The 24,203-nt window shown below is 40.3% G+C and overlaps 2 protein-coding genes across 2 annotated transcripts in view; both read left to right on the top strand.

The window, feature by feature from the left end:
* The first annotated feature begins 2,978 nt into the window (after window positions 1-2,978).
* Window positions 2,979-6,695, top strand: LOC118915838 (protein PET117 homolog, mitochondrial). Its single transcript, XM_036892173.2, has 2 exons — window positions 2,979-3,189; window positions 6,518-6,695. The coding sequence occupies exons 1-2, from the start codon at window positions 3,094-3,096 to the stop codon at window positions 6,665-6,667; spliced, it is 246 nt and encodes an 81-aa protein (XP_036748068.1). The 5' UTR covers window positions 2,979-3,093; the 3' UTR covers window positions 6,668-6,695.
* A 287-nt stretch (window positions 6,696-6,982) lies between these two features.
* The window catches only part of KAT14 (lysine acetyltransferase 14), a 53,279-nt gene continuing 36,058 nt past the window's right edge, over window positions 6,983-24,203 (top strand). Inside the window, exons 1-6 of the mRNA XM_036892172.2 lie at window positions 6,983-7,243; window positions 9,123-9,241; window positions 12,797-12,918; window positions 19,214-19,395; window positions 20,983-21,399; window positions 21,518-22,086. Of these exons, the coding sequence (XP_036748067.1) occupies window positions 6,985-7,243; window positions 9,123-9,241; window positions 12,797-12,918; window positions 19,214-19,395; window positions 20,983-21,399; window positions 21,518-22,086 (1,668 nt within the window). The 5' untranslated portion in view covers window positions 6,983-6,984. The remainder of the gene's footprint in view (window positions 7,244-9,122; window positions 9,242-12,796; window positions 12,919-19,213; window positions 19,396-20,982; window positions 21,400-21,517; window positions 22,087-24,203) is intronic.

The raw sequence follows: 24,203 nt of genomic DNA, 5'->3' as shown, positions 1-24,203 counted from the left end.
CAACTGAGGCCCCAAAAGCTAAGGGACTGTCCCCTGTGTAGGCCAGAATCCCTGCTTCTCACCTCTTCATGGCTGTAGAACTTTGTTCACAAAGGCCAGCTTCTGCAAACAATCCCCCACTGGAGGGCTGCAGGGCTCCGCTATCAAAGGGAGGAATGGAAGACCCAAAAACAGAATTCCAAAGGGCCACTGAGTGGGGCATTTCTCTCAGAAGTTCATTTCCAAGTGAACATCCCCGTGAGGTGAATGCTAAGACCTCAGAACCTACTCAAGTCCCTGTCCATTTCTCTGTTCCCTTGTGTTTCCCTCTCTCCCATATCTATGTCTAGTTATAACTCCCTCCCCTTTCCTCTCCTCCCTCCCGTGCTAGTCTCTTTCCTCCCATTTTTTTAAGAAGCTAACATATGGAATTGGAAGATTCTAGATATACACATTCGCCTTGTATCTAACTGAAGATATGTGTTCTGTTTTAAACTTTTAAATAAGGCGGATTTAATCTTTTAGGTCTTTTGAAAACTAAAAACCAATTTGGTCACCCAGTGAGTTTCTGGCTGTGGGCTCTGAGCAAATTACTCACCTCTAAAATGGGGATACTAACAGCACCTATTTCATGCTGTCATTGTGAAGAAGTGAGTTGATACATATAGACAGTTTTTTTTACCTTCTTTTAATAACTTTATTGAAATAATAAATATATCATAAAATTCAGCCTTTTAAAATGTACACTTCAGTGGGTTTTAGTAGATGCAGAGTTATGCACCTGTTACCATGACCTAATTCTAAACATTCTCATTTTCCCATAAAGAAACTTGTTAGCAGTCACTCCCCATTTCCCAGCCCCCAGCCCTTGGCAAACGTAATCCACTTTCTGTCTCTATGCTAAACATTTTATGTAAATGGAACCATACAACACCTGGTCTTTTGTGACTAGCTTCTTACACTCACTATAACATTTTCAAGGTTTTAAGGTTTGGCCATGTTTGTAGCATGGATCACTACTTCCACTTCTGTGGATTTTCAGGTTTTTTTGAGTGTGAGTATATGTGTATACAATTTATTTTTTATTCTTGGTGCTTTAAAAAGTTTTCCTAAGATGCCTTTTTTCTCTAGCATTTTGAACCGTAATTTACACATAAAAACTGTATATATTTCAGGTGTACAATGCGATAACTTGATAACCTCTACATTGTGAAATAATTACTACAATCAAGCTAATTAACACCTCCATCACTTCACATAGTGAAGATTCTTCGTATTTTGAAACAACAAACAACAAATGGACATAATACTTTTTCTGTGTGTGGGGAGAACAACTAAGATCTACTCTCTTGACAAGTTTCAAGTATACAATACAATATTATTAACTGTAGTCACCATGCTATACATTAGATCCCAGAACTTACTCATCTTACAACTGAAATAATCAACATGTATATGAAAAGTACCCAACCTCACTAATCATAAGGGAAATACAAACCACTACCACAAGGAGCTATCACTTCACACTTGTTAGAATGGCTGTCATCAAAAAGACAAGAGGTAACAAGTGTTGGCAAAGATGTGGAGAAAGGGGAATCCTTGTCACTGTTGGTGGGAATGTAAATTGGTGCAGCTGTTATAGAGAACAGCATGGAGGTCCCTCAAAATATTAAAGATAGAACTACCACATGATCCAGCAATCCTACTTCTGGGTATATATCCAAAGGGAATGAAATCAGGGTCTTGAAGAGGTATCTGCACCGCTATGTTCATTGCAGCATTATTCACAATAGCCAAGACATGGGAATAACCTAAATGTCTATTGACAGATGAATGGGTAAAGATGTGGCACATATACACAACAGAATATTATTCAGACATAACAAAGATGGAAATCCTGCTATTTTCGACAACATGGATGAACCTGGAGGGTATTATGCTAAGTGAAATAAGCCAGACACTGAAAGACAAATACTGCATGATCTCACTTACATGTGAAATCTAAAAAAGGTGAATTCTCAGAAGCAGAGAGAGGAATGGTGGTTGACAGGGGCTAGAAATGGGAGAGATGACAAGCTGTCCGTCAAAGGATAAACAGCTTTAAAATGTGTGTAGCACCTTAACGTGCTAAGTGTTTGCCATTAACACCTCTTCACTGGCTGCTCTGTTATATACTTTACAGTTTCTGGAAAAGTCAAACCTCTTTCTCCCGTAGGGAAAAGTGAGAATTACGCCTTGCACAATGCTATTCGCTATTCCCGACGGCCTTTTTCATTCTATCATGTGTTTTCCTAATAACGTGGGAATCAGGAATTCTATCTTACTGATGCAGGAACTGAGGGTCCAGGATGTGAAGGTGATCTAAGGATCAATCACACGGGAATCAGGCTGACCAGCGCCTTTCCTATCAAGAGACAAAGAGGCGTCGCTTCCTAGTTTGTATGCTCTTTAAGCCAAAAGGCTTTTCGATTCTAAGAAAAATCAGAGCCTGACCAAGCATCCCACGGCGTCAAGAAACAAGCCGGCGACTGTGTCTACGTTTAGTTGTGTATCTTCAAGCAAAAACTCCATCTCCTGGTGGCACCTGCCCCGCCAAAGGGACACTGAGGGCTGTGCTCAGTGAAGTTGGTATGGAGCAAACCTCCATGCTGTTTTTTTTCTTTTTGGTCAATACCGGGTCAGCACCGCGCTCAGAAGAGGCAGGTGCCAGACAGCGCTCCGCAAAGCACTGCAGTGGGAATCCCACCCCCGGGACGCTCCCGCCCCTGGGGTTTTGGGGGTTAGAATGCCAAGGTTCGGCTTGGAACTCCCCACCCTGGAAATGTGTTAGGGCCAGCTCCGGGCCCGGGCTCTTTAGAAATTAAACTGGAGGTGCTCTAGCCCTGAAGCCCGCAGGGCAGGGAGCGCGCGCGCGACGCCCGCTGTCGGCCGGGTAGTGATGCCGCTCGCTGCTCGGCTCTCGACTGCTCCTGCCTGGCGGCGGCGGGCGGTGTAACCGGTGGCTAGGGTTCTGAGCTCGAGGGGTCGAGCCTGCCCGCGCAGGCAGAAGCGCGCGGTCGGAGGCGGTTGGTGGCCCCTGGCGGTCGTGAGCCGGCCGCTTCGGCAGGCGCTGGGATGTCGAGGAGCTCGAAGGCGGTGCTGGGTTTGTCGGTGGTGCTGACGGCGGCCACCGTGGCCGGCGTGCACCGGAAGCAGCGGCAGGACCGGCAGGTTGGTGTCACGTGACCGCACATTCGGGGCTGCGCGGCGTCTTGAGCCCTGTGGCCCCTCGCGGCGTGGGTCCATGGTCTTTCCCCTCGCTCCGCGGCTCCGCGCCGCTGTCCCCGCGCCGCGTGAACTGGGGTCGGGGGGGCTAAGACCCTCCGCGCGGCAGTTGCCCGGCTCCCGCGAGCGCACGCCCAGGGGTGATCACGGTTCGGTTTTCGAGTCACAGCCACCTTGCGGTGACAAGGATCTCTCAGCATGTCTCCTGGCCGTTAGAAAGGGGAGGCGGGAAGGGGTTTCCTTGGGGTGCATCCAGCAAGTTGACCGCTCCACAACGCCAGGCCCAAGGTTGGGTCTCAATTCTAATGTGTTTAAATGCTGAGATTTTATCTCCCAGGATAAAGGACGCTTCCCTGCACTCATTTCGTGTCTCTGGCCAAGGTAATTTGGTGGATGCTTTTTTTTAAATGAGAGGAATTCGTTGCTCTGGAAACTGGATTCTGAAAACCAGCCTCCAGATTTTCTTTTTTCGGTGCTTTAATTTGTGGAAATATCCGTGATTTACTTCATCAGTGGACCGAACGGCCGGCTCTTTGTCTCAGTTCATGTTCTCTTTCTTACTCAAATTGGCAAACGTTTAATGACTGATCTGTGTGCCAGGCCCCACACTAGGCACTTTGAGAAACAAACATAAGGAAGCATAGCCCTTCCTGAATCTGTAATTGATTCACATTAATGCTGAATGTTGAGTGTGAGAACTGTTAACTAGGTCGGTGCAGGTAGCAGGGTTGAGTCTATTTTGCCAAAGGAGGAAAGGAACTGGGTGGATCAGTAACAGTGGTTTCTTGCATTTGGACTGTGCTGTGTGCCCGGTATACAGAGAAGAAACAGATGAGGTCTTTGTGTTTGTTCACAACCTGTGGAAATTGGAGAAGGTGTGATGGTACAGAAATTTTTGGGGGGTGGGGTGGGATGACTGATGATGACAGGGCATGGTAGTGATGAATAAAGTATGGGTTCCCAGGGGTAGCTTTTGGAATAGAGGCCCGAGAGTTAACTCCTCTAAGAAAGAGAAAGAAAAGATGGTGATCCAGAAAAAAATTAAGATGGAGTAGAGCGTGGTATCTCAGATGTAGCTCTGAGGTCAGTGAAGGCAGAGATTTTCAGAGTATGGGGTAGGAATGGTTAAGAGCTTGCTTGGTTCTGAACACTAGCTACCCATCTTATGCTCCTGGGAGGTTTTGCAATTTAACAGTCTGGGCCCTACTCCAGATCTATTAAATCAGAGTCTCTTAGTTGGGGAGTCAGACTTAGGTATGTTTTAAAAGCTACTCAAGGGATTCTAACAAGCTGCCAGTGTTGAGAATTGAATCATTGTGTTAGGGTGGAAGAGCAGATAGCTTTAGATATTTGGAAATTAGAGATAAAGAAGGGGTTGACCAAAATAACTTGTTTATTTTACATCCAATCATTCATTTTGGACTTACTTTGAAACAGTGGGAAAGAAACAGAACAAATGATTGACAGGGCAGGTGTCTCTGAATGTTCAAGGTAGTTAGAAATAAAGCAAAGAGTATTGCTTCCCATCATTTCTTGACTGTCTACCATGTACCAGTGACTGTACGTGGCACTTTATATACATGGTCTTTAGTCCTCATAGAAATCCAGCAAAGCCAGTAGTACTGCACGAGGAGCTAGGGTCTAGGTGTTAGAGTTGTGATAGTGAAGAGGTCTTGGTGTTTAGTCAGGAAGACAGTTACAGAAGGGATGTGTGAGGCAATCAGCATAAACATGAAACTTGGAGATAGAGTCAGTGATGGATGCAGAGCAAGTCCCTCCACCTGTGCTGAAGTCTGAGAAAGGAAAGGTGGGATCTCAGCAGGTGTGGAAGGAGTGGTTCCAGGGGATGGTGTGGGGTCATGGTGTAGGGGTGTCATGGTGTAAGGCACGCAGGACTGGAACAGCTAGGGAGGGAGGAGAGGAATGAGCATCCCCATTTCTGCCTCTGGAGATCTTTCCAAGGGTGCAGGGTTCAGGAAAGTTGGTTTTCAGTTGGGTTACCAATCCCAGGACTCCTGAATTTCCCAACTTCCTCATAATAGCAAACAAAGTTCTAGGCCTGGAGGAGGTCCAGCAATTAGGTACTTGGTGAGTTTTTAAAATAGATACAATAATAAATTTTTTAAAATACCCAGGCTCTGGGCCCCCATTTCCATTAATTTTACTTCACAAGGCCACTGTTAAAAACTTACTAGAGTATTTAGTGACCTATAAACTATAAAATGTTAATTATTAGTAATGACTGGGTTGATTGCTTTAAAAAGTCTCATCTTAGGTGCCAACTCCACGGTGTGGAATTTTCTGTCTTTTGTGCTTATCCAAGTAATGACTACAGATGGGGCCTTTAGTTCTTCCTCTAGTAGTAGCCATCTTTTTTCCCTTCTCTTACTATTATGTAATTGACTGGTAGTTCTGTATATAATTTTTACTTTTTTTTCTTTACATACCAGAAGTAGCCAGCTTATTTTCTTGCATCTTTACAGTTTGTTCATATTTTAGTAATCTTTTCTCTTTGATGTTTATTATTCAGCTAGGATAATTGCTAAAGGGATGGTAGTTTGTTCATAGTGTTACTATAGTAACTCGTCAAGTATTTAAAGCCTCATATGTCATTAAAAAATTTTTTTAAAGAAATAGAGCTTTATTTTCTCCACATTTTGACTGTATTTACTAAATTCTTACTTGAATTTAACAATATTATAACAGGATGAGGATAGGAAAGAACTTTTGCCATCTCAAGTGCCTATAAAAAGATTCTCAGAAATATTTGTAATGCTACCCTTCAACAACGTGAAAACTGTTTGCCATGCTCCCAAAAATAGCTTACTGGCTTTCACCTTTGTTAGCACCATTAATCTATTTATTTATTTATTTGCCTTTTGTTTATTTTTTATTTTGGTATCATTAATATACAGTCACATGAGCAACATTGTGGTTACTAGATTCCCATATGTCATTTAAATTTAAAATTCAACATAGTGGGAGTTTTTTCTTTTTTAATTGTTATTTCCCATTAACTTTTCTATGCTTAATTTCAGGAATTTAAGAGTATGGTAAGAATTCATTTTAGTAATAACACTATAATACACTACCAAATTAATTTGATGGTTTCTTTATTATATTTTACATTGATACAGAAAGTTAAAATAGTAATTGGGTATTTGGAATCTTAAAGTTTTGAGTATATGTAGGTAACACTGTTAGACTTGAATGGCCCAAGGATGGGAGCTGCCTTTTCTGGGAGTTACCTAAAATCTGTTTCTTACATTTTTAGAGGCTTCATGATGGAGTGATCAGAGACATTGAGAGGCAAAATCGGAAAAAAGAAAACATTCGTCTTTTGGGAGAACAGATTATTTTGACTGAGCAACTTGAAGCAGAAAGAGAGAAGACATTATTGGCAAAAGGATCTCTAAAACGTTGACTTGAAGTGAATGTGAAATATCAGTGGGACAGATAGTATTGAGTCTGTATGCGTGTGTGTTTTGATGGAGAATAGCTTAGTGGGATTTTCAGACTTGTTTTGTTACTGTCCTTTTAAACCTGAACAAATGAAAGGACAGTGAATCATATACTCTTGAGTTATTGCTTTAAAAGTCTCTTGTGTCTTTCTGAAGAAGTGGGCACACACTCTTTTGAAGAGTTTCTATTTTTGTGTGATCCTGATAGGAACCTCTTCAAGCTTGGTGCAGAGTTTAGGATTATTACTGAAAAGCACTGTGACCCTGTGAGAAAGAAAGGATGGATAGTAACATTCACCTGAGTAGTTTGATAAGCCGACATGATGATGAAGCCACAAGAACGTCTGCCTCAGAAGGACTGGAGGAGGGTGAAGTGGAGGGGGAGACGCTCCTGATTGTTGAATCGGAGGACCAGGCATCTGTGGACTTGTCTCATGATCAGAGTGGAGACTCCCTCAACAGTGATGAAGGCGATGTGTCCTGGATGGAGGAGCAGCTGTCCTACTTCTGTGATAAGTGCCAGAAGTGGATACCAGCCAGTAAGGAGTTTTTCGATTCCTTTATTTGTCAATTGCTATGTGAAGGTTTGTTTTTCTAACCTGTGAATGAATCATGAATGTAAAATAGACTTTGATAAAAAGATAATTATTCTATTTATTATATATTTTAATTAGTTTAGTTGATTACAGATTTATATGAAACACACATTTATGCTAATAAAAATTACTGTCAATCTCTGCCATGTTGTAAAATTAATGTTTTTAGTGTTGACACAATAAAAATTAGAAAATTGGAAATCCTGTGTTCCTTAAAGAATTAGCCATGTTTTTCTACCAATATCATGTTGTGGATTTGGGACCAAATACTCTGTCCAGTGTAGAATTAAAGTTCAAGTTCATAAAAATTACTCTGTTAATATTTAACTTACACAGAAAACTATTGCTGTTATATGCTGAAGTAAATTGGAATTAGCAGATTAGAAGTGTTCTGTGCCCCCTTTCTAGGACTGTTCGTGTGTTCTACTTGCTGGCCTCCTTGATCTGCTAGCAAGAAATACATACACACATATCCCCGCGATATTTCAGTCTTTCAGTTCAGTGTTTTCAACTGCCAGCTTCCTTGCTCTCAAGGGGTATGCTTTGCCAGCCATCATGAGTGTATCAAAACAAAGAATTTTCCATTAGTCAGAGACTAATGGAAAGTGAAGACATATATACTGGAGGAATTCTTTGTGTAAGAGATTTGTAACTAGGTCAGAGAAATTTTTATTTATACATAATTTTATAATTATGAAGTGGGTTGTTTACTGGTGTGTGCAAATGTTTTTAAGACATTCAACTGTTCAGATTAATGGTTACTACTAACAAATTAATCTGTAACACTTTCACAAAAAACAAAACCTAGAACTTAACTATGTACTAGCTAGTTTTTGCTTTGGGCTGTCTCTTTGCTTGTTGATTCAGGGTCCAGCCTGAAAATCTCAGTGTTTTTCCCCTTGTTCTTGCAGGATGCATTTTAAACTCTCCTCCATGATCAGGCCCTCCTAACTTTTCCAGCCTCTCTTCTTAGTGTCTTCCTAAACCACACACATAAACAGAGCTTTGCAGTTAGATTTTAATCCTCCACAAATTCTTTTTTTATCCCTGGGTCTTTGCATATTTTAATTTTTTAGAATATGTACCTCTGTGGCCACTGTACCCTCTCCCATACACATAAGCACCCCTCTTCCCTGGCCAATCCCAGATACCCTTCAGGTCCCCTTTCCTACCTTTCTGATAGGGGCTGGGCACCCTTTACGTACCTTCACACTGATCTATGGCACACATCATATTTCTCCGCAGTGATTGTCATGTCTCCCAGAGCATCAGCAGCACCTGGAACTTTAAAAAATGCAGAGACCTAGGCCCCACTTCCAGGGATTGGTTCATTTCATGTGGGTGTACTCAGGCATATTTTTAAAAAACTTCCTGGTGATTGATACACAGTGAGGATAGAAAACCCCTGTGCTGTTGTGACTTTTTCCCTCATACCTAGCTCTCAGAATCTATAAACAGCTGAGAGCAGACATAGTCTGTCTTGGGCAGTCTATTCTTGGTTCCTAGCTCAGTGCCTTATGTGATGAGAGCTCAGATACTTTTTGAGAGACTGAAGAGACCTATAGGAGTCAGGAATGTTAACAGTTGGAAAATCCAATGAGAGCAATACCTGCTTTCCCAGTCTCTTTCCTAAGGGACCATAGAACAGTGGGCATGTACTTGCTGTTAGAAAAATAATAATCTCTCCTCTACTCCCCATGCTCTCTTGGGTTGGCCAAAAAAGAGGAAAAACACATGGGAAACTTGGAAAATCTGGTTGATATCTGAGTAAACCTTTGGGTGCTCTAGTAAACCTATTATTTTGTTTCTGTTTCTCTCCTAGGTCAGCTGAGGGAACAGCTCAGTTACCTTAAGGGTGATAATTTTTTTAGGTTCACTTGCTGTGATTGCTCAGAAGATGGCAAGGAGCTGTATGAAAGGCTGAAGCTGACATGGCAGCAAGTGAGTAAAAGGTCTTTCTCTAGAATTGTTGAGGTTGGGCCCCCAAGGAATTTATTGGAATAAATATCTGAAGAATGAGGAGCTTATGTATGAGCTTTTGAGTTGTTCTGAGGGTCACTTTTTATTTTGCAGTGAAAATTATATACTGAAAATATGGAGAAAGGAGTAAAAATACTCACTAACTTAGTGAATTGGGTTTGAGATTCTTGAAACTCTCACACACACGATTTCATTGATATATAATACCAAACTGATTTTCATTGAAAATGAGGCTCACATTTTTCTAGCAGCTGTTTATAGAATAATAAAACCATTGTCAAAAATGTAAAGATGATCACATTGGAAATAGACTTGGAGGATGTGGTTAATTGCAGAAACCAACATAATCCAGCTTTTCTGCCTTTGAACTCTGACATGTTTGAGTATCTTCTGCTTGATGGATATTTGTGTCCACATTTAACCATCTCCAGTACCAGTGCCTTCATCCAAGCCATGTGTAGTCTGAACAATAGCTTTTTACCAATTTTCAGGTTGCGTTAATTTTTAAATTTTGTTTTATATTAATATATCTATAACATGGCACTAATGTTTATGCAGTCTTTAAAAATGAATTACACATTACTCAGTTTTTGTGTTTATTTATTCAACAAAAAATGAGTGTCTGTGATGAAGTAGGCACTGATCCAGGTCTAGAGATTTACTCTGATGAACACAACAGTTACGACCCCAGCTCCAGGCAGCTGACCTTCCAGACATTTATTTTAGACAATAAGCAGATAAGTAAACAAGTTAGTTACCCATAGCACTTTTTTGTTATGAAGGAAATAAACAGGGTAATGAGAAGAAGATTTTAGATTATCCGAGTTTAGTCATTTAAGGTGTTTTGTGTAAATTATAGTGGCTTTAGCAGTCTCAGCCTATTATTTTAATTATCTATGCTTTATTAGGAGATGTCCTAATGATATCTGTCAGTGGTGAATTGAGGGGGCCTTTCTTGACTTACCTGGAAAGATAACAAGTAGAAAATGAAACGAATGTTGTAATTGGGCTATTTTTCTCAAAGTGTACATGGGATATACTGTGTCTAGGCAAGGTCAGGTTAATATTAATAGATTATTCTGATGCATACATACACAGGCAGGTTTGCATTCTGCCTGCAAGCAGTTTCTCATAAAGCTGTAAAATGGAAGAAGAGAAAATACATAATCTATTTTTAAGAATATGAGTTTTGTGTGGAGGCTCTTTTTAGTAGAAAAACTGGCTTTTGATTATATTGCTCTGAATATGTAATATTGGCTCAGTTTGCACATTTAATGGACTACCACTACTTGAAAATTATTTTTTCACTTCCAAAAGATATATTAATGGTGGATAATACGCTGGTGTGATGAAGTGATAACTTAGATCTGATACATCTGGTTCTCGTTAAAAGTACTGACAAGTGTTTTTTGTTGCATCTGAAAAACTCAGTCTCATGAAAGACAATCAGTTGGTCTTGCATAGATTCCATTGATGTCACCAAATACTTAAAATATTGAAATGTGAGTTTCTGTCTCCCGACATCTTTAATTTTGTATTTGGTAATTTACCAAAGTAAAAAGTAGACATGCTTGTTGTATTACAAAATACAAATAGCAAAGAGGTCTGGTTCCTGACTAAAAGGTCTCTTTCTTCCAAGGCCCCTTTCTCTGTCCTCTCCTCAGTGACTTGTGATCAAGTTGAAATGTAGGAAGAACTTCATGCATTTGGGAAGGATAGGGTATTTTTTACATTCTTGTCCTGGATGCTCTTTCTCACATTGCGTGTAAAGAAATATACCATGATCTGTGCTCATTCGGTTCCTAAGTGTTCTTCCACAGTTGCCTGGGAAGTCCCTGCTCTGCTGGGCCAGCCCTGAGCTAGGCCTGGGGGCACATCTGGTTCACAGAGCTGGCTTGCTTCTGATGGGCTTGGTCTGGTAGTGGGAGATTCTTTTAGATCACAAATTCAAGAAAAGGCAGAAAACCATGTCCTTCATGAAGCTGGATTTGTAGTTTGCTCATTAAGTATTAATAATAGAAAAAGTTGTTTTCAAGTAAATATGTGAATCTTAACTTTTTAAAGTCATGAAGTATTTCATATACACAAAAAGGTACTGGCATTAACAGATACTTATGTATCTACCCCTGAGATTGAAACCTCAGGACTCTGAGAGTAGGCAGAAGCTCATTTCAGTCTTAAAGTATTTCTCAAACAACTTTTAAAAGTGTTTAAATATAAGTAGCATAAATTTTATCATTTTAATTATTTTTAAACATACAAATCAGTGCAAAAGTAAGTTGAGGAATTTGAAAAATCTGTTGATGAGGTCATTTGTTTGGTAGATCATCTACAGGTTTTACAAGTTTAAGGATGGTGGAAATTGAAGTTTGGGTAGTGGAGTCATCAGAATTAATGGGCCCTTTTGAGTCATAGGTTTCCAATTGGACCAAAAGTTCTGACTGAGCACAGGAGTTGGTAGGGGCATGAATCCAGTTTACTGCATTCCATAAACCTTTGTGATACTCCTTGTGGAAAGAATTATTCTGTCCCCTTCTCATTTTCAATGGCCTGAAATCAATCATTATTTTTATCAGGTTGAAAATACAGCCTTGCATAGCTTGTACAGTTTTGTCCATTTACGTAAAATTATAAATAACAAAATTGCACATAGATGTAAAAAATGGCTGGAAGGACAGTCACTGAAAATGTTACAAATGATTATTTCTCGATGGTAGATTTAAAGTGATTTTTACCTCCTTTGCTTTTTCTCTTCACTAGTAATGTCTTACAGTAAGCATGTGTTATTTATATGCCTAGAAAATACTTCCTCATTTGGGGCCATGATTTCATTACTTGTAAAATAACAACATTGGACTAGATTAGGGGTTTTCACGGGCAGCGGTTGGAGGTGTGTTGGAGCCCTCTGAGAATGGGCTTTCCAGTTCCCTGCCCCTTGTCTAATGCCGATTTCATTTAAAGAAGGGTTTCCAGGGCTAAAAATGGTTAACCACTGAGTAGATGGTATCTAACATATCTTCTAGCTTTGACATTCTGAGAGTTTTTTGTTTCTGCCCTCTAAAGAGCTTAGAAAAGTAAATATGCAGGGTGACTTTCAAAATATCTAATAAAGGGTAGGCACCTTCAGTCAGGAAATGCCTACAGTGGGCCCTGGAGGCCTCCTGATGACCAACAGGTTATACTTTAGTTAGTGCTGCATTGTGGGGATGGGTGGATCCTGGGACCCGGGCATAGGTTGCTTAGGAAGTGGTGATTTATCACAATCGTTTCAACTACACATCAGCCCTGTATGTGTGATGCTTAAGGACAACTGCATGTAGTTAAGTTCGTTCGTGATATTCATCTAATAAGAGCAAAAACGGAGTAAAACTCCATATGAAAATACAGTGAGATGCAATCCTTGCTTTTTCCCTCTGCTCCCCACCATTCCTGCTTAGAATATAAAGCAAACTTTTTCCCCAAAAGTGAACACCCCAGTCGTGCTCTTCTCACAGCCCTTGTTCATTTGTATTTCAGGTGGTCATGTTGGCGATGTACAACTTGTCTCTGGAAGGAAGTGGGCGTCAAGGGTATTTCAGGTGGAAAGAAGATATCTGCGCTTTCATTGAGAAACATTGGACTTTTTTACTAGGGAGTAGGTAATGTGATTTTTAAAAAATTTGTATTTGAGTGAAGATGTAAAGAATGAAGTACATGACATTTAAGACAGCTCAATACAGCTCTTTAGAGAATTAGAGTATTTACTTGGGGCAATGACAAAGAATTTTTTAATTCCAGAAAATGTTACTTTTTTAAGTTAAAAAATTTAGGGAAAATCTAAGTGGAAATGTTTCCTTTTAAAATATTAGTTTCCTTAGTTCTCTCCTCTGACTTCCAGAATAAACGGTTGGTTTCTACTGAGCATGAAAAGATTTTGAAGAGATTCTTGGAATGTTAAGAAATAGAGTTTGATTAAATGAGGCTGTTCTAATAGGATGAGTAAGTTATTTAATTTGAGGAGATAGGATTTTAAAATGAGTGCCTTTTAGAAGGTCAGAGGAAGAAAAATAATGGCAGCTATTGACTGCACCCATTCTTTTATTAACTGAAAGGTAGAAACCGTTTCCTACTTCTTGGTAGTATAGTACTTAGCAAAGTATAGGCATATTAATATGCAGATGGCTTATTCATTCATTCTTTTCATGATAATGTTTTGATTTTACTGCTGAACACACCTCTTTGGCAGCTTCTTTGGCTCATCAGACTTTGGGATGCTAGTGCACAGCCATAGAGACCATATGCTTTAACTGAAGGTCCATGTGGATCTAACATGACTCTTACTGCTATTAGGGATTCGTGAGTTTGCAGCTGCATTGGTGAATTGTTTGAGATTCTAATTGTTGTGTTAGTTGCCATCTGAAGTCCTGTGTGAGGCTCATAAATCTTGCATCATTACATCAGTGTAGGCACGCTGCAGGCTTGGCTGCTGCTCTGCTCATGTTGGGTCAGAGCTGGGGGTTTGTGGCTGTCCTCACTCTGAACTCACGGCAGCCTCTCTTTCTTTGGGTGCTGACAAGTCCCAGCTCTGCCAGCAATGCTGAGGGCTCAGGGACAGTGGACAGGAGGTGTGACCTTCTGAAGGCTGGCTGTGAGGAATAAATAGGATAGTTCAGTGCTTTTTTACAAAGGGTTATTTTTGTTCTTGATTTATTTAGTGGTACTAAGAAAAGAATTGACAGTATAACTGGTTCATTTTCTTGAAGAAAGGAAAGCTGTTGTCTTAGTGCAATGATTTAGCACTATTTATAGAACTTATTATACCCCATTTATAAGGGAGAAGAAAGAGAAAAAACTGATAAAATTAGATCTTGGAATGTTTTAATGATCTCCCTGTGCTGTTCTGTTTAGTGGATTGTCTGGAAGAAATTGGATTTAAGTTGCCCATTTTTAAGGGTTTTGCTGTATTTTAACACAAGTTGTGCAGTTGTTTCATTTGTTCATTTCCAGAGCATGTTATGAGAATAATCAGCTAAGGCTCTTTTCTTTTTAATACTTCTACTGAAAGGCATTAATTACTTTCCAGCTTTTATGTAGTTTAATTTTAACCATTAAACTAGTGGGTTTTGGCCATATTAGTATATCACTTGAATTATCATTTACTTACTTAAATCGTCGCTTTAAAAAAAATCATTCATTTTAAAAAGAAACTTCACACCACCATGGTAAATGGAAAATCCATATCATTTGCCATAAATAGAATTAAACTATAGAAATAAGTGCATTAAAAATAAAACAATGCAACCTAAGTGTCCATCAGTAGAAGAATGGATAAAGAAGATGTGGTACCTATACACAATGGAATATTATTCAGCCATAAGAAGAAAACAAATCCTACCATTTGCAACAACATGGATGGAGCTAGAGGGTATTATGCTCAGTGAAATAAGCTGGGTGGAGAAAGACAAGTACCAAATGATTTCACTCATCTGTGGAGTATAAGAACAAAGCAAAAACTGAAGGAGCAAAACAGCAGCAGACTCACAGAACCCAAGAATGGACTAACAGTTACCAAAGGGAATGGGACTGGGGAGGATGGGTGGGAAGGGAGGGATAAGAGGGGGGAGAAAAGAAAGGGGACCTTATGGTTAGCATGTATAATGTGGGGGGTGCACAGGGAGGGCTGTACAACACAGAGAAGACAAGTAGTGATTCTACAACATCTTACTACACTGATGAACAGTGACTGTAATGGGGCATGTGGGGGGAACTTGGTGATGGGGGGAGTCTAGTAAACATAATGTTCCTCATGTAATTGTAGATTAATGATATAAAAATAAATAAATTAATTAATTAAATAAAACAATGCTATAAATTACAGCCCAATCCTATGACCTATGAAGGCAATCCAAGGCCCTCTTTCTTGATCACAGAGGGGGACTACATGTGTTAATGAGTATTTAGGGCAACAAACTTTCTCCTTTATCTGACCAGAAGGAGCAAAATAAAATTAAAAATTATTCTTTGACTCCTTGTCCTTCAGTTTCCTGCCTCAGTGCTAATCTTCACTTTGGGAACTGCTTTAAACATCAGTGATTTAGAAAAGCCACCTGAAACCACTCTCCTGAGGTGGTCACCTTGTGCTCAGACACCTCTTGTACGAAGATACACAGACACACCACATCCCAGAGAAGCGGCCTGCAAATAGCACACACTGTTAAACTGTTTTCATTGCTAGTAGATTTTAATTCTGCTCTCCATAAAACAGACTTTAAATTCTTAACAGTGATAACCATTTCTCATTTGTCACAGGATCTAAGAATGCTATACTGTGTAATGAAGTTCTAAATTTGAATACATCTTCTTTCAGATTTTTTAAGGGTTTTCTTTTTGCCTCTAATGTTTTATTTAAGTTTAGACCTGTGGAGGTTTACATAGGGCTAATCTAAATAATGTTATGTACCTACTGTAGAAACAAGTTAAAGAGTGTATAAAAGTTTAATTAACTGCTGTGGTTTAATTGCCTTTGCCTGTGTGATCATTTAATCTGCCCTTATAATCCTGGCCTTGAATTCTTCCAGAAGGTATAGCTTTGATTAGTGAAGAATAGTTTGAATACTTTTGGCTATTACCGTATTTCATTGACTTTAAGATGACAGTTTTTCAAATTTTGACATCTCTGATGGCTGGATACAACTTGCAAGTGATGGTGTGTTATAATTTAATTGATAGCTAGTTTTCTTTCTTGTTCATAAAATGGTTATCTTAATATCAGTGGATCTTACATTTGATAAAATATAACAAAACACATTCATAGTATTTAAAATTTTTTAACTGTATGACAAGGATCCTAGGAAGATGGCAGAGTAGGAAGAATCAGAAATCTGTTTCCTTACCTAGACAATAACTGCAAAGGCAGAATCTGTTTGATGTAATAATTTTGAATCTCTAGAGTCTTCTGAAGGCTTTCAACTTCCAGGGGGAAGGCTTAGAAGTTAAATTGCAGTTAATTTTGGTCAATTTCAGCACTAGCACAGTAGCTTCTGCTAGTCCCACTCCCTTCAGCTTGGTAGCAGGCAGCTGTGCCCATGTTCCCTGAGCACTTTGCACACAGCTATGGGAGCCAGGATAGACAAGAGGGCCTTGTCCTCCAAATAGCAGGAATCTACTCTGATCACTGCTGGCTGCCTCTGAACACAGAAGTTCACACACACACACATCTGAACACAGAAGTACACACACACACCACGTACTGTTGCAAGTCTCTCCCCTTCTGGCTGAAATAACATTAAGGGGACTTAAAGGGTCCCTACTTTCCTAACCCCTTCTTCATTCTCCTTGCCTCCTTTTTTGGAGCCAGACATTGAAAACTAAGACATTCAAAAGGAACGACATATATAGGGTACAAAATAATGATTTATATGAAATACATATTTGGTCATTCAGAGAACCAAAATGTATTTCTGTGATATATTTGGTCTTCATCTGCAGTTCCTGAAAATGCTTCAGAGTCATAAAGGTGAAATGGATGTCTTGTTATGTTAATAAGGTGACTTTTGGTAACCCAAGGGCAAGGGCTTGTTGCCAGGAGGACCAACCACATCATTAGAGGGTAGGAACTTTCAGCCGCCACCTCCTCAACCTCCACAGAGGGAAGAGGGAATGGGGGCTGGAAGTTGAATCAGCCAATGGCCAGTGACCTGGTCAACCATGATTATTCAATGAAGCCTTCATAAAAACCCATGAGAACAGCATTTGGGCCCTATTTTTTTAATCTTGTTTTCCTGTTTGGAGTGCTTCCACATTTGAGGAGCCAGAACTCCACCACATGCCACTGAGGCAGGCCCCAAGCTGCATGAGGATAGAAACTCCTTTATGTGGGACCTTACCATGTGTATTTCTTTATCTGGCTGTTGACTTGTATCCTTTATAGTATCCTTTATTAAACTGGTAAATGTAAACATTTCCCTGAGTTCTGTGAGCTACTCTAGCAAATTAATCAAATCCAAGAGGATGTCTTTGGGTTTCCTATGTGCAGTAGGTGGGTCAGAAGCACAAGACCAGCCTGGGGCTTGTGATCAGCATCTGGAGTGGGTGGTGGAGGGCAGGCTTGTAGGGTGGAGCCCTTAACCTGGGCAATCTGATGCTGTCTCTGGCAGATAGTATCAGAATTGAGTTGAATTCTCTAACACCCCACTGGTGTCCAAGAAATAGAATTGCTTGGTGTTGTGCATGGGGAAACATCCCCACCCCAACCCCAACACACATACATTGGAACTGGGTCCAGGAACTCTAAAGGAAGGGGAAATTAGAAAGTCACTGTGCATTCCCAGGGGAAGGCACAGGCTCAAAAATGACCTGAGAAGACTGGGTTTATACCTCAGGCTGATCTTTGGCACAGAGATAGCCTGCAACAATCAAAAAAGCAAAACTTATAAACCTTGGGGAAGGAAAATAATCTGATATCTAGAGTTATTACATTAAATTCACATGTTCAATTTTCAACAACAAAAAAATTACAAGGCATACAAAGGAACAGGAAAGTATGGTCTATTCAAAGGAAAACAAAAACCCTAACTACCTCTGAAAAGACCTAATGGTGAATCTATTAGACAAAGACTTCAAAACAACTGTCTTAAAGATGCCCAGAGAAATAGGCAAGATGTGGAGAAAGTCAAGAAAATGATGTGTGAACAAAACAGAAATAACAACAGAGATAGAAAACTTAAAAAGAAACCAAAGGAGAACCTGGAATTGCAAAGTACAGTAACAAATGGAAAACTTGATCAGAGAGATTCAAATGCAGATTTGAGCAGGCAGAGAAAGATTAAGTGAACTTGAGGATAAGTCTGTGGGAATTACAATGAGGAAGAGAAGAAAAGATTGAAGAAAAGTGAGCAGAGCCTGCGGGGCCTGTGGGACCCTGTCAGCCAGACCAACATGCACATGATAGGATAAAGCATGTGGAAGGGTCCCCCTTGGTCACACTCTTTGGGCAAGAGGAGTGGGGCTTGGAAAGGTCAGAAAAGGGGAGAATGTGGTAGAGGTAATCTGAGACCTAGACATTGGGGTTGAAAGCTAAGGTGTCATCCCAGGAGTCTCAGTTTTGATGTCTGTTTATTTTTCTGTATTTGTGTTTTCTAATACATCTTTACCTCAAAAATGCTTTTTTATTTTGCCTTCTTAGGGATATATTTCAACTGTGCTAGACTTTACTTCTTATGAAAGACTGTTTTTTTAGGATTTCTGGTAATAATTTATGTTTTCAAGGTGGAAATAGAACAATTCCCTTTAAAAGAATTTTCAACAGGAAGCTGTTGAAAGCATAAAACACTTTACATATCATTTTATAAATACATTCTTGTGTAGTTATCTTTTTTTGAATTTTTATTAAATGATTGATACACACTCTTATGAAGGTTTCACATGTAGTTATCTTGAAATGCTATTTTTTGGACAAAGTTGGTTATTCCTCCAAGGTTCAACTCTCTTTTGCTATGTAAAGGCAAACAGGAGCATACCTCCAACTCCTTGGGTAAAATGAACTATTTACCAGGGCGCTAATGATTCTCTTGCTTGCTTTCTTGTGAGCTGTTTTCACATATGAAAACAACTCAAGTCAACTAAAATTAGCCTGCAGAACTCTGTAATCATTATTGTGAGAAGGGTTTTATGAACTTTGTTTGAATTACTTAATTCAGTTCCCACATCAATGTTGTGAGGTAAATGCTCTTATCCTGATTTTAAAGATGAAACAGAGGCAGCTCGAAGGTTGTAGAGGCAGGGTTTGAAGCCAGACAAGACTCCAGAGCCTCTATTAACTCAGGCTGTTCCTTTAAAGATTGGAAGTTCCATAGCATATCACAGGCTTGGAGTCACAGAGTATATGTAGAATGTTTTTTCTGTGTAATGATAGAACTGGAAAGCCATTAATTTTTAAATTCTTGGACTCTTCAGAAAAAAGACTTCGACCTGGTGGAGCACTGTAGCAGGTTGCCTTAGCGTGGGAAGTCCGATGTACTTCCGTTCAGGTGCCCAGGAATTTGGAGAACCAGGATGGTGGAAACTTGTTCACAACAAGCCCCCAACAATGAAACCTGAAGGAGAGAAGTTGTCTGCCTCTACTTTGAAAGTAAAAGGTACTGTTGTGAGAGCGTCAGTACAAGAGGTGCTAGCCAGATGGAAGGCAAGGCAGCGTGATCTTAGGGGATGGCCCTGCTCTTACCAGGCAGAGCTTGTCTGCTGCTCTGGAGCTGTTCTGCTGGTCAATTTTATCATGATGTATTTTTAATTTAGTGTGCTATCAATACATACTATACAAAAGATACTATTTCCTAATCAAGTTACCAGTTTTATGAATTTCCTTTGGTATCAGAAAGGTTCTTTATTTTCAATCTGATTTTCTTTTTAAACTTTTTATTATGGAAAATTTTAAACATACAAATATGAAGAGGGTAATATGGTGAATCCCCATTTACCTTTTACTTCACTTCAGCAATTAATTTGTGTTTTCAAGGTGGAAATAGAACAATTCCCTTTAAAAGAATTTTCAACAGGAACCTGTTGAAAACATAAAACACTTTACATATCATTTTATAAATACATTCTTGTGTAGTTAGCTTGAAATGCTTTTTTTTGGCATTTCTTCTTGCAATTAACTTCTTGCAATCTCATTTTATCTAGACCCCTCCCTGGGTACTTTCCCCCAGTCCTTTTTCCCTTGGATTATGTAGAAGGAAATCCCAGGCTTCAAACTTTCATTCCTAAGTATCTCAGTATGTATTTCTGAGAGATAAGGACTCCTTTTTTTTTTAAGTCTGATCATGGTGCTATTTTCACATTTCACAAAAATTAACTAACTCCTTATTATCAACATTGATCTGACTTTTTTGTCTATAAAGTTTGAATGCACTTCTAAATTTTTAAAAATACAATTAGAAAAAAATCAAATAGTATTGAAAAGTACAAAGCCTGTAAATTCCCCCACTGAACCCACCCTCTTGCTGCAGTTCTGCTCCCAGAGTAACTACTGTTGTCTCTTGTGAATGCTTTTAGAAATTATCTCTGTATATTTAAACATTTTTACTTAAAACAACAACATAAATGAACTCACACTATAATACATCTTCTTTCTTTTCACCTTTCAGGCTACCTTGGACATCTTTCCATAGCAGTACATATAGATGTACGCTGTTTTCTTTTATTTCATTGCATTCCATTGAATGTTATGATAATATAACTAATCCTGTCCCCTGTTGGTGGACATTTTGGTTATTTTTAACCTTTTTCTGTTGTTTTAAACAATACTGCAATTGTACACATGTGTGTATATGTGCAAATTTTTTGTGATAAATTCCTGGAAACAGGCTGTAGTATCAAAGGGTATAGTAATTCAAAAATTTAATTGGTATTGCCAAATTACCCCCAAAAAGTTATAATAAAATGTATATCCCTTAACAGAAGCATGAAAATATTCATTTCCCTATACTTTTCCTGAGTATTATCAGACTTTTATAATGTTTATCAATTCTGATAGGTGAAAGATAGTACTTAATTGTTGAAATTTGCATTGTAACCTCTTTTCTCTTAAGAGAGTGCTAAATCCTAGTTGAGGGCATTCATCAAACATTTATCTATTTTGAGCATGGTGGTAGGTACACAATAAATTAGCAAAAGAAAATCAAGTTGAATAATTATTTTAAAATTTGCATATTCTTTTCTGGCAGCCTCAAAACCAACTTTAGATCCCATCATTACGGTTGAGGGACTGAGAAAACGGGCAGGTCGTAATCCCGTGGAATCTGCCATGGAGTTAAAAGAGAAAAGGTGCCGTACTCAAGAAGCGAAAGACATCAGAAGAGCCCAGAAGGAAGCAGCAGGCTTTCTGGACAGGAGCACGTCCTCGACCCCTGTCAAGTTCCTAAGCAGAGGCCGCAGGCCAGATGTGATCCTAGAGAAAGGGGAGGTGATTGACTTTTCATCCCTGAGCTCCTCCGACCGCACCCCGCTGACAAGCCCATCCCCTTCCCCTTCCCTGGACTTCTCTGCCCCCGGGACCCCAGCATCGCACTCAGCCACGCCTAGCCTGCTTTCAGAGGCTGACCTGATCCCAGACCTGATGCCACCGCAAGCCTTGTTTCACGGTAAGGCTGACCCGCTGGGGTCTTATTTTACCTGTGGGCCCAGATATGTGTGTGTGTCACCCTGTGGGTGGCATGCTCTGCATTCCAGCCTGTGTCTTGATTACACTCTTTTGCACAGATGATGAGGAGATGGAAGGCGATGGAGTCATAGACCCAGGGATGGAGTACATCCCACCCCCAGCGGGCTCAGCCACTTCTGGAACAGTGGTCGGGGGCAGAAAGAAGGTCAGGGCCCCTGAACAGATAAAGCAGGAGGTGGAGAGCGAGGAGGAAAAACCCGACAGGATGGACATTGACAGCGAAGACACGGATTCCAACACATCTCTGCAAACCAGGGCTCGAGAGAAGAGGAAACCTCAGCTGGAGAAGGACAGGCGACCCAAAGGGCCCAGGTACACACCTGTGAGCATCTACGAGGAGAAGCTGCTGCTCAGGAGGCTGGAGGCTTGTCCCAGTGCTGTGGCCATGACACCAGAAGCTCAGAGACTGAAGCGGAAACTGATTGTCAGACAAGTGAAAAGGGATCGGGGATTACCACTCTTTGACTTGGATCAGGTTGTCAACGCTGCTCTTCTGTTAGTTGATGGAATTTATGGAGCCAAAGAAGGGGGAGTTTCCAGGCTTCCAGCTGGACAAGCTACATACAGAACGACCTGTCAGGACTTCAGAATCCTTGACCGATACCAGGTGAGCCTTAGCTGTGTTCTCAGACTCCTGGGTGTGGAGTGGAGCTGGGGCAGACAGCAGCAGGGAAGGAACACGGTTGTGCTGTGACTTTTAAAAACCTGAGTGATTTGGGGAGAGAGAAGAAAAGTGATCTGGGGAGAGAGAAAGTGGTTTTGGAAGAGAGAAGGGCATTGAAGACAGAACCTAGACATTTTCTCTGTATCTTAGTCCTTGGCATTAGCTGTACATGCTTTGTGTCATAGCTTTGATTGTCAGATTTGAGACTGCATCAGACCTGGTGCTGAGCAGGATCTAAAGACTTGTAAACTTCTGTGTAGGTAGGAGACACGTAGAAATAGCAGCCAAGGGATCATTGTGGTGTCAGTGTTACTGAAGGGTGTTCAGTGGACCCAAATTTGTGAGTGCTCCTGGGAACAATTAATTCCTGTCAGAGCTGCCAGAATACACCTTCCCACAGCAGGAACAAGAGGTCTTATTAGTTCCCTGTATCTTTGCTGACTTGCTTCTAACTGTTTTGCTAATGTGATGGCTGTTAAGTGAAATCTTGGTTTTTATTTGCATTTCTTTGATTACAGATAAGGTTACATTTTTCATGTTTCTTGGTAGTTTCTCTGTCTGTGAATTGCCTGAATCCTCTGCACATTTTTCTGTCTTCTTCTTTGGAAACTAGTGGGCTCCTTTCTCTATTGCCAGTGTTCTGATATTATTCTATGAGGTGTGAGGTATGGTGTACTTTCATTGTGCCGGACCTTTGGTGTGTGGGCCCTTTCGTTTTAAAACTCTCCTGCTTGAGGTCTGGAGAGTCTTAATTTCCTGTCTTCTGTTTTCTCTGTTCTGTCTTTTTAGGGCTCCCTGTGATTTGAATTGGACTTTATAGACCAAGGGATGGCAAACCTTTTCTGTAAGGGTTAGATAATAAATAGTTTCAGCTTTGCAGGCCACACAGTCTAAGTTGCATCTACTCAGTTCTGCTGTTATGTGAAAGCAGTCTTAGATAAGTCATGATGAACAGGCATGGCTACCTTTCACTAACACTTTTTACTAAAACAGGCCATGTTTGGCCTGTGGGCTATAGTTTCCCAAGGACCCCTACTCTAGGTGGTTCCCAGTAATTTTCTTTTTTTCTCCTATTTCCCATCTTGCCTTTCCTGGGAAGTAATAACCTGCCTGCCTGCATCCTAGGAGCATGTGGAGAGGGCCCAGGAGCCAACCATTTAGCTGGTAAGCTTGCACTGAATCCCGTTGTTTTCAGGACAGTACTCTCATCCTTGACTCTATGAGGTGCCTCTGTGTCCAGAACCTCTGTGATGAGTCTCTAAACAGTCGAGTCTTCTGCCCATGGAGGAAACTATTGTTTCTGGGTATGAGCAGTGGAGGTATAATTGAAGGTTTTCACCCCATAAATAAAGAGTCTCACTCCTTAGTCTTCCTGCCCACCTTCATTGTCTCCAGGACCTGATGCTTCTGACTGCTGTAGCTCCTGAGGCCCTGGTGAGTAAGTCGTCCTGCTCGTGGCCTGTTCCTCATGCTCAGGTTCAGCTCTCTGGTTTAAGCCGTTTGCCGTTTATTCAACTGCTTTTGCTCCAGTCGTCTGTTCACTTGTTCTTTGTTCTTGTGGGTTTGTCTTTTTAATCCCTATGCTTTCCTTTTTAAATTATGAAATGATTCATAACTATAGAAGAATGCATAGAATATATGCATATAGTTCAGAGATTAATAAAGTAAATACCTATGTATCTGTTTCTTGGGTTAAGGAACAGAGCATTACAAACACGTTAGAAGTTCTCTGCACTGTCTACTCCCCCAGAGGGATCCACTGTCTGACTTTATGTCTATTCCCCTAAGTAATATACTTTCAGTTTTTTAAAAAACTAAGTAGGAAGTACAAATCTAGCTATGTAAGGAAATCGCCACTATTAGATGAAGGCTTCCAGAAGATAAGCTGGACAGTCTTTCTGGATCATTGTTGTGATTGAATTGTGTTCCTCAAAAAGATAATAGTGGTACCTGTGACTATGACCTCGTTTGGAAATAGGACCTTTGGCTGATGTATTTAGTTTAAGATGAGGTCATACTGGAGTAGGGTAGGCCCTTCCAATATGACTGGTGCCCTTAGA

Source organism: Manis pentadactyla, chromosome 5 (genome assembly GCF_030020395.1).
Source record: "Manis pentadactyla isolate mManPen7 chromosome 5, mManPen7.hap1, whole genome shotgun sequence".
NCBI lineage: Eukaryota > Metazoa > Chordata > Mammalia > Pholidota > Manidae > Manis > Manis pentadactyla.
This window is presented reverse-complemented; position numbering and strand designations above follow the sequence as displayed.

Coding starts and splice junctions, on each gene's coding strand:
- LOC118915838 (XM_036892173.2), top strand. CDS start 3,094: ATGTCGAGGAGCTCGAAGGCGGTGCTGGGTTTGTCGGTGGTGCTGACG. Junction 3,190..6,517: donor AGCAGCGGCAGGACCGGCAG/GTTGGTGTCACG, acceptor TTACATTTTTAG/AGGCTTCATGATGGAGTGAT.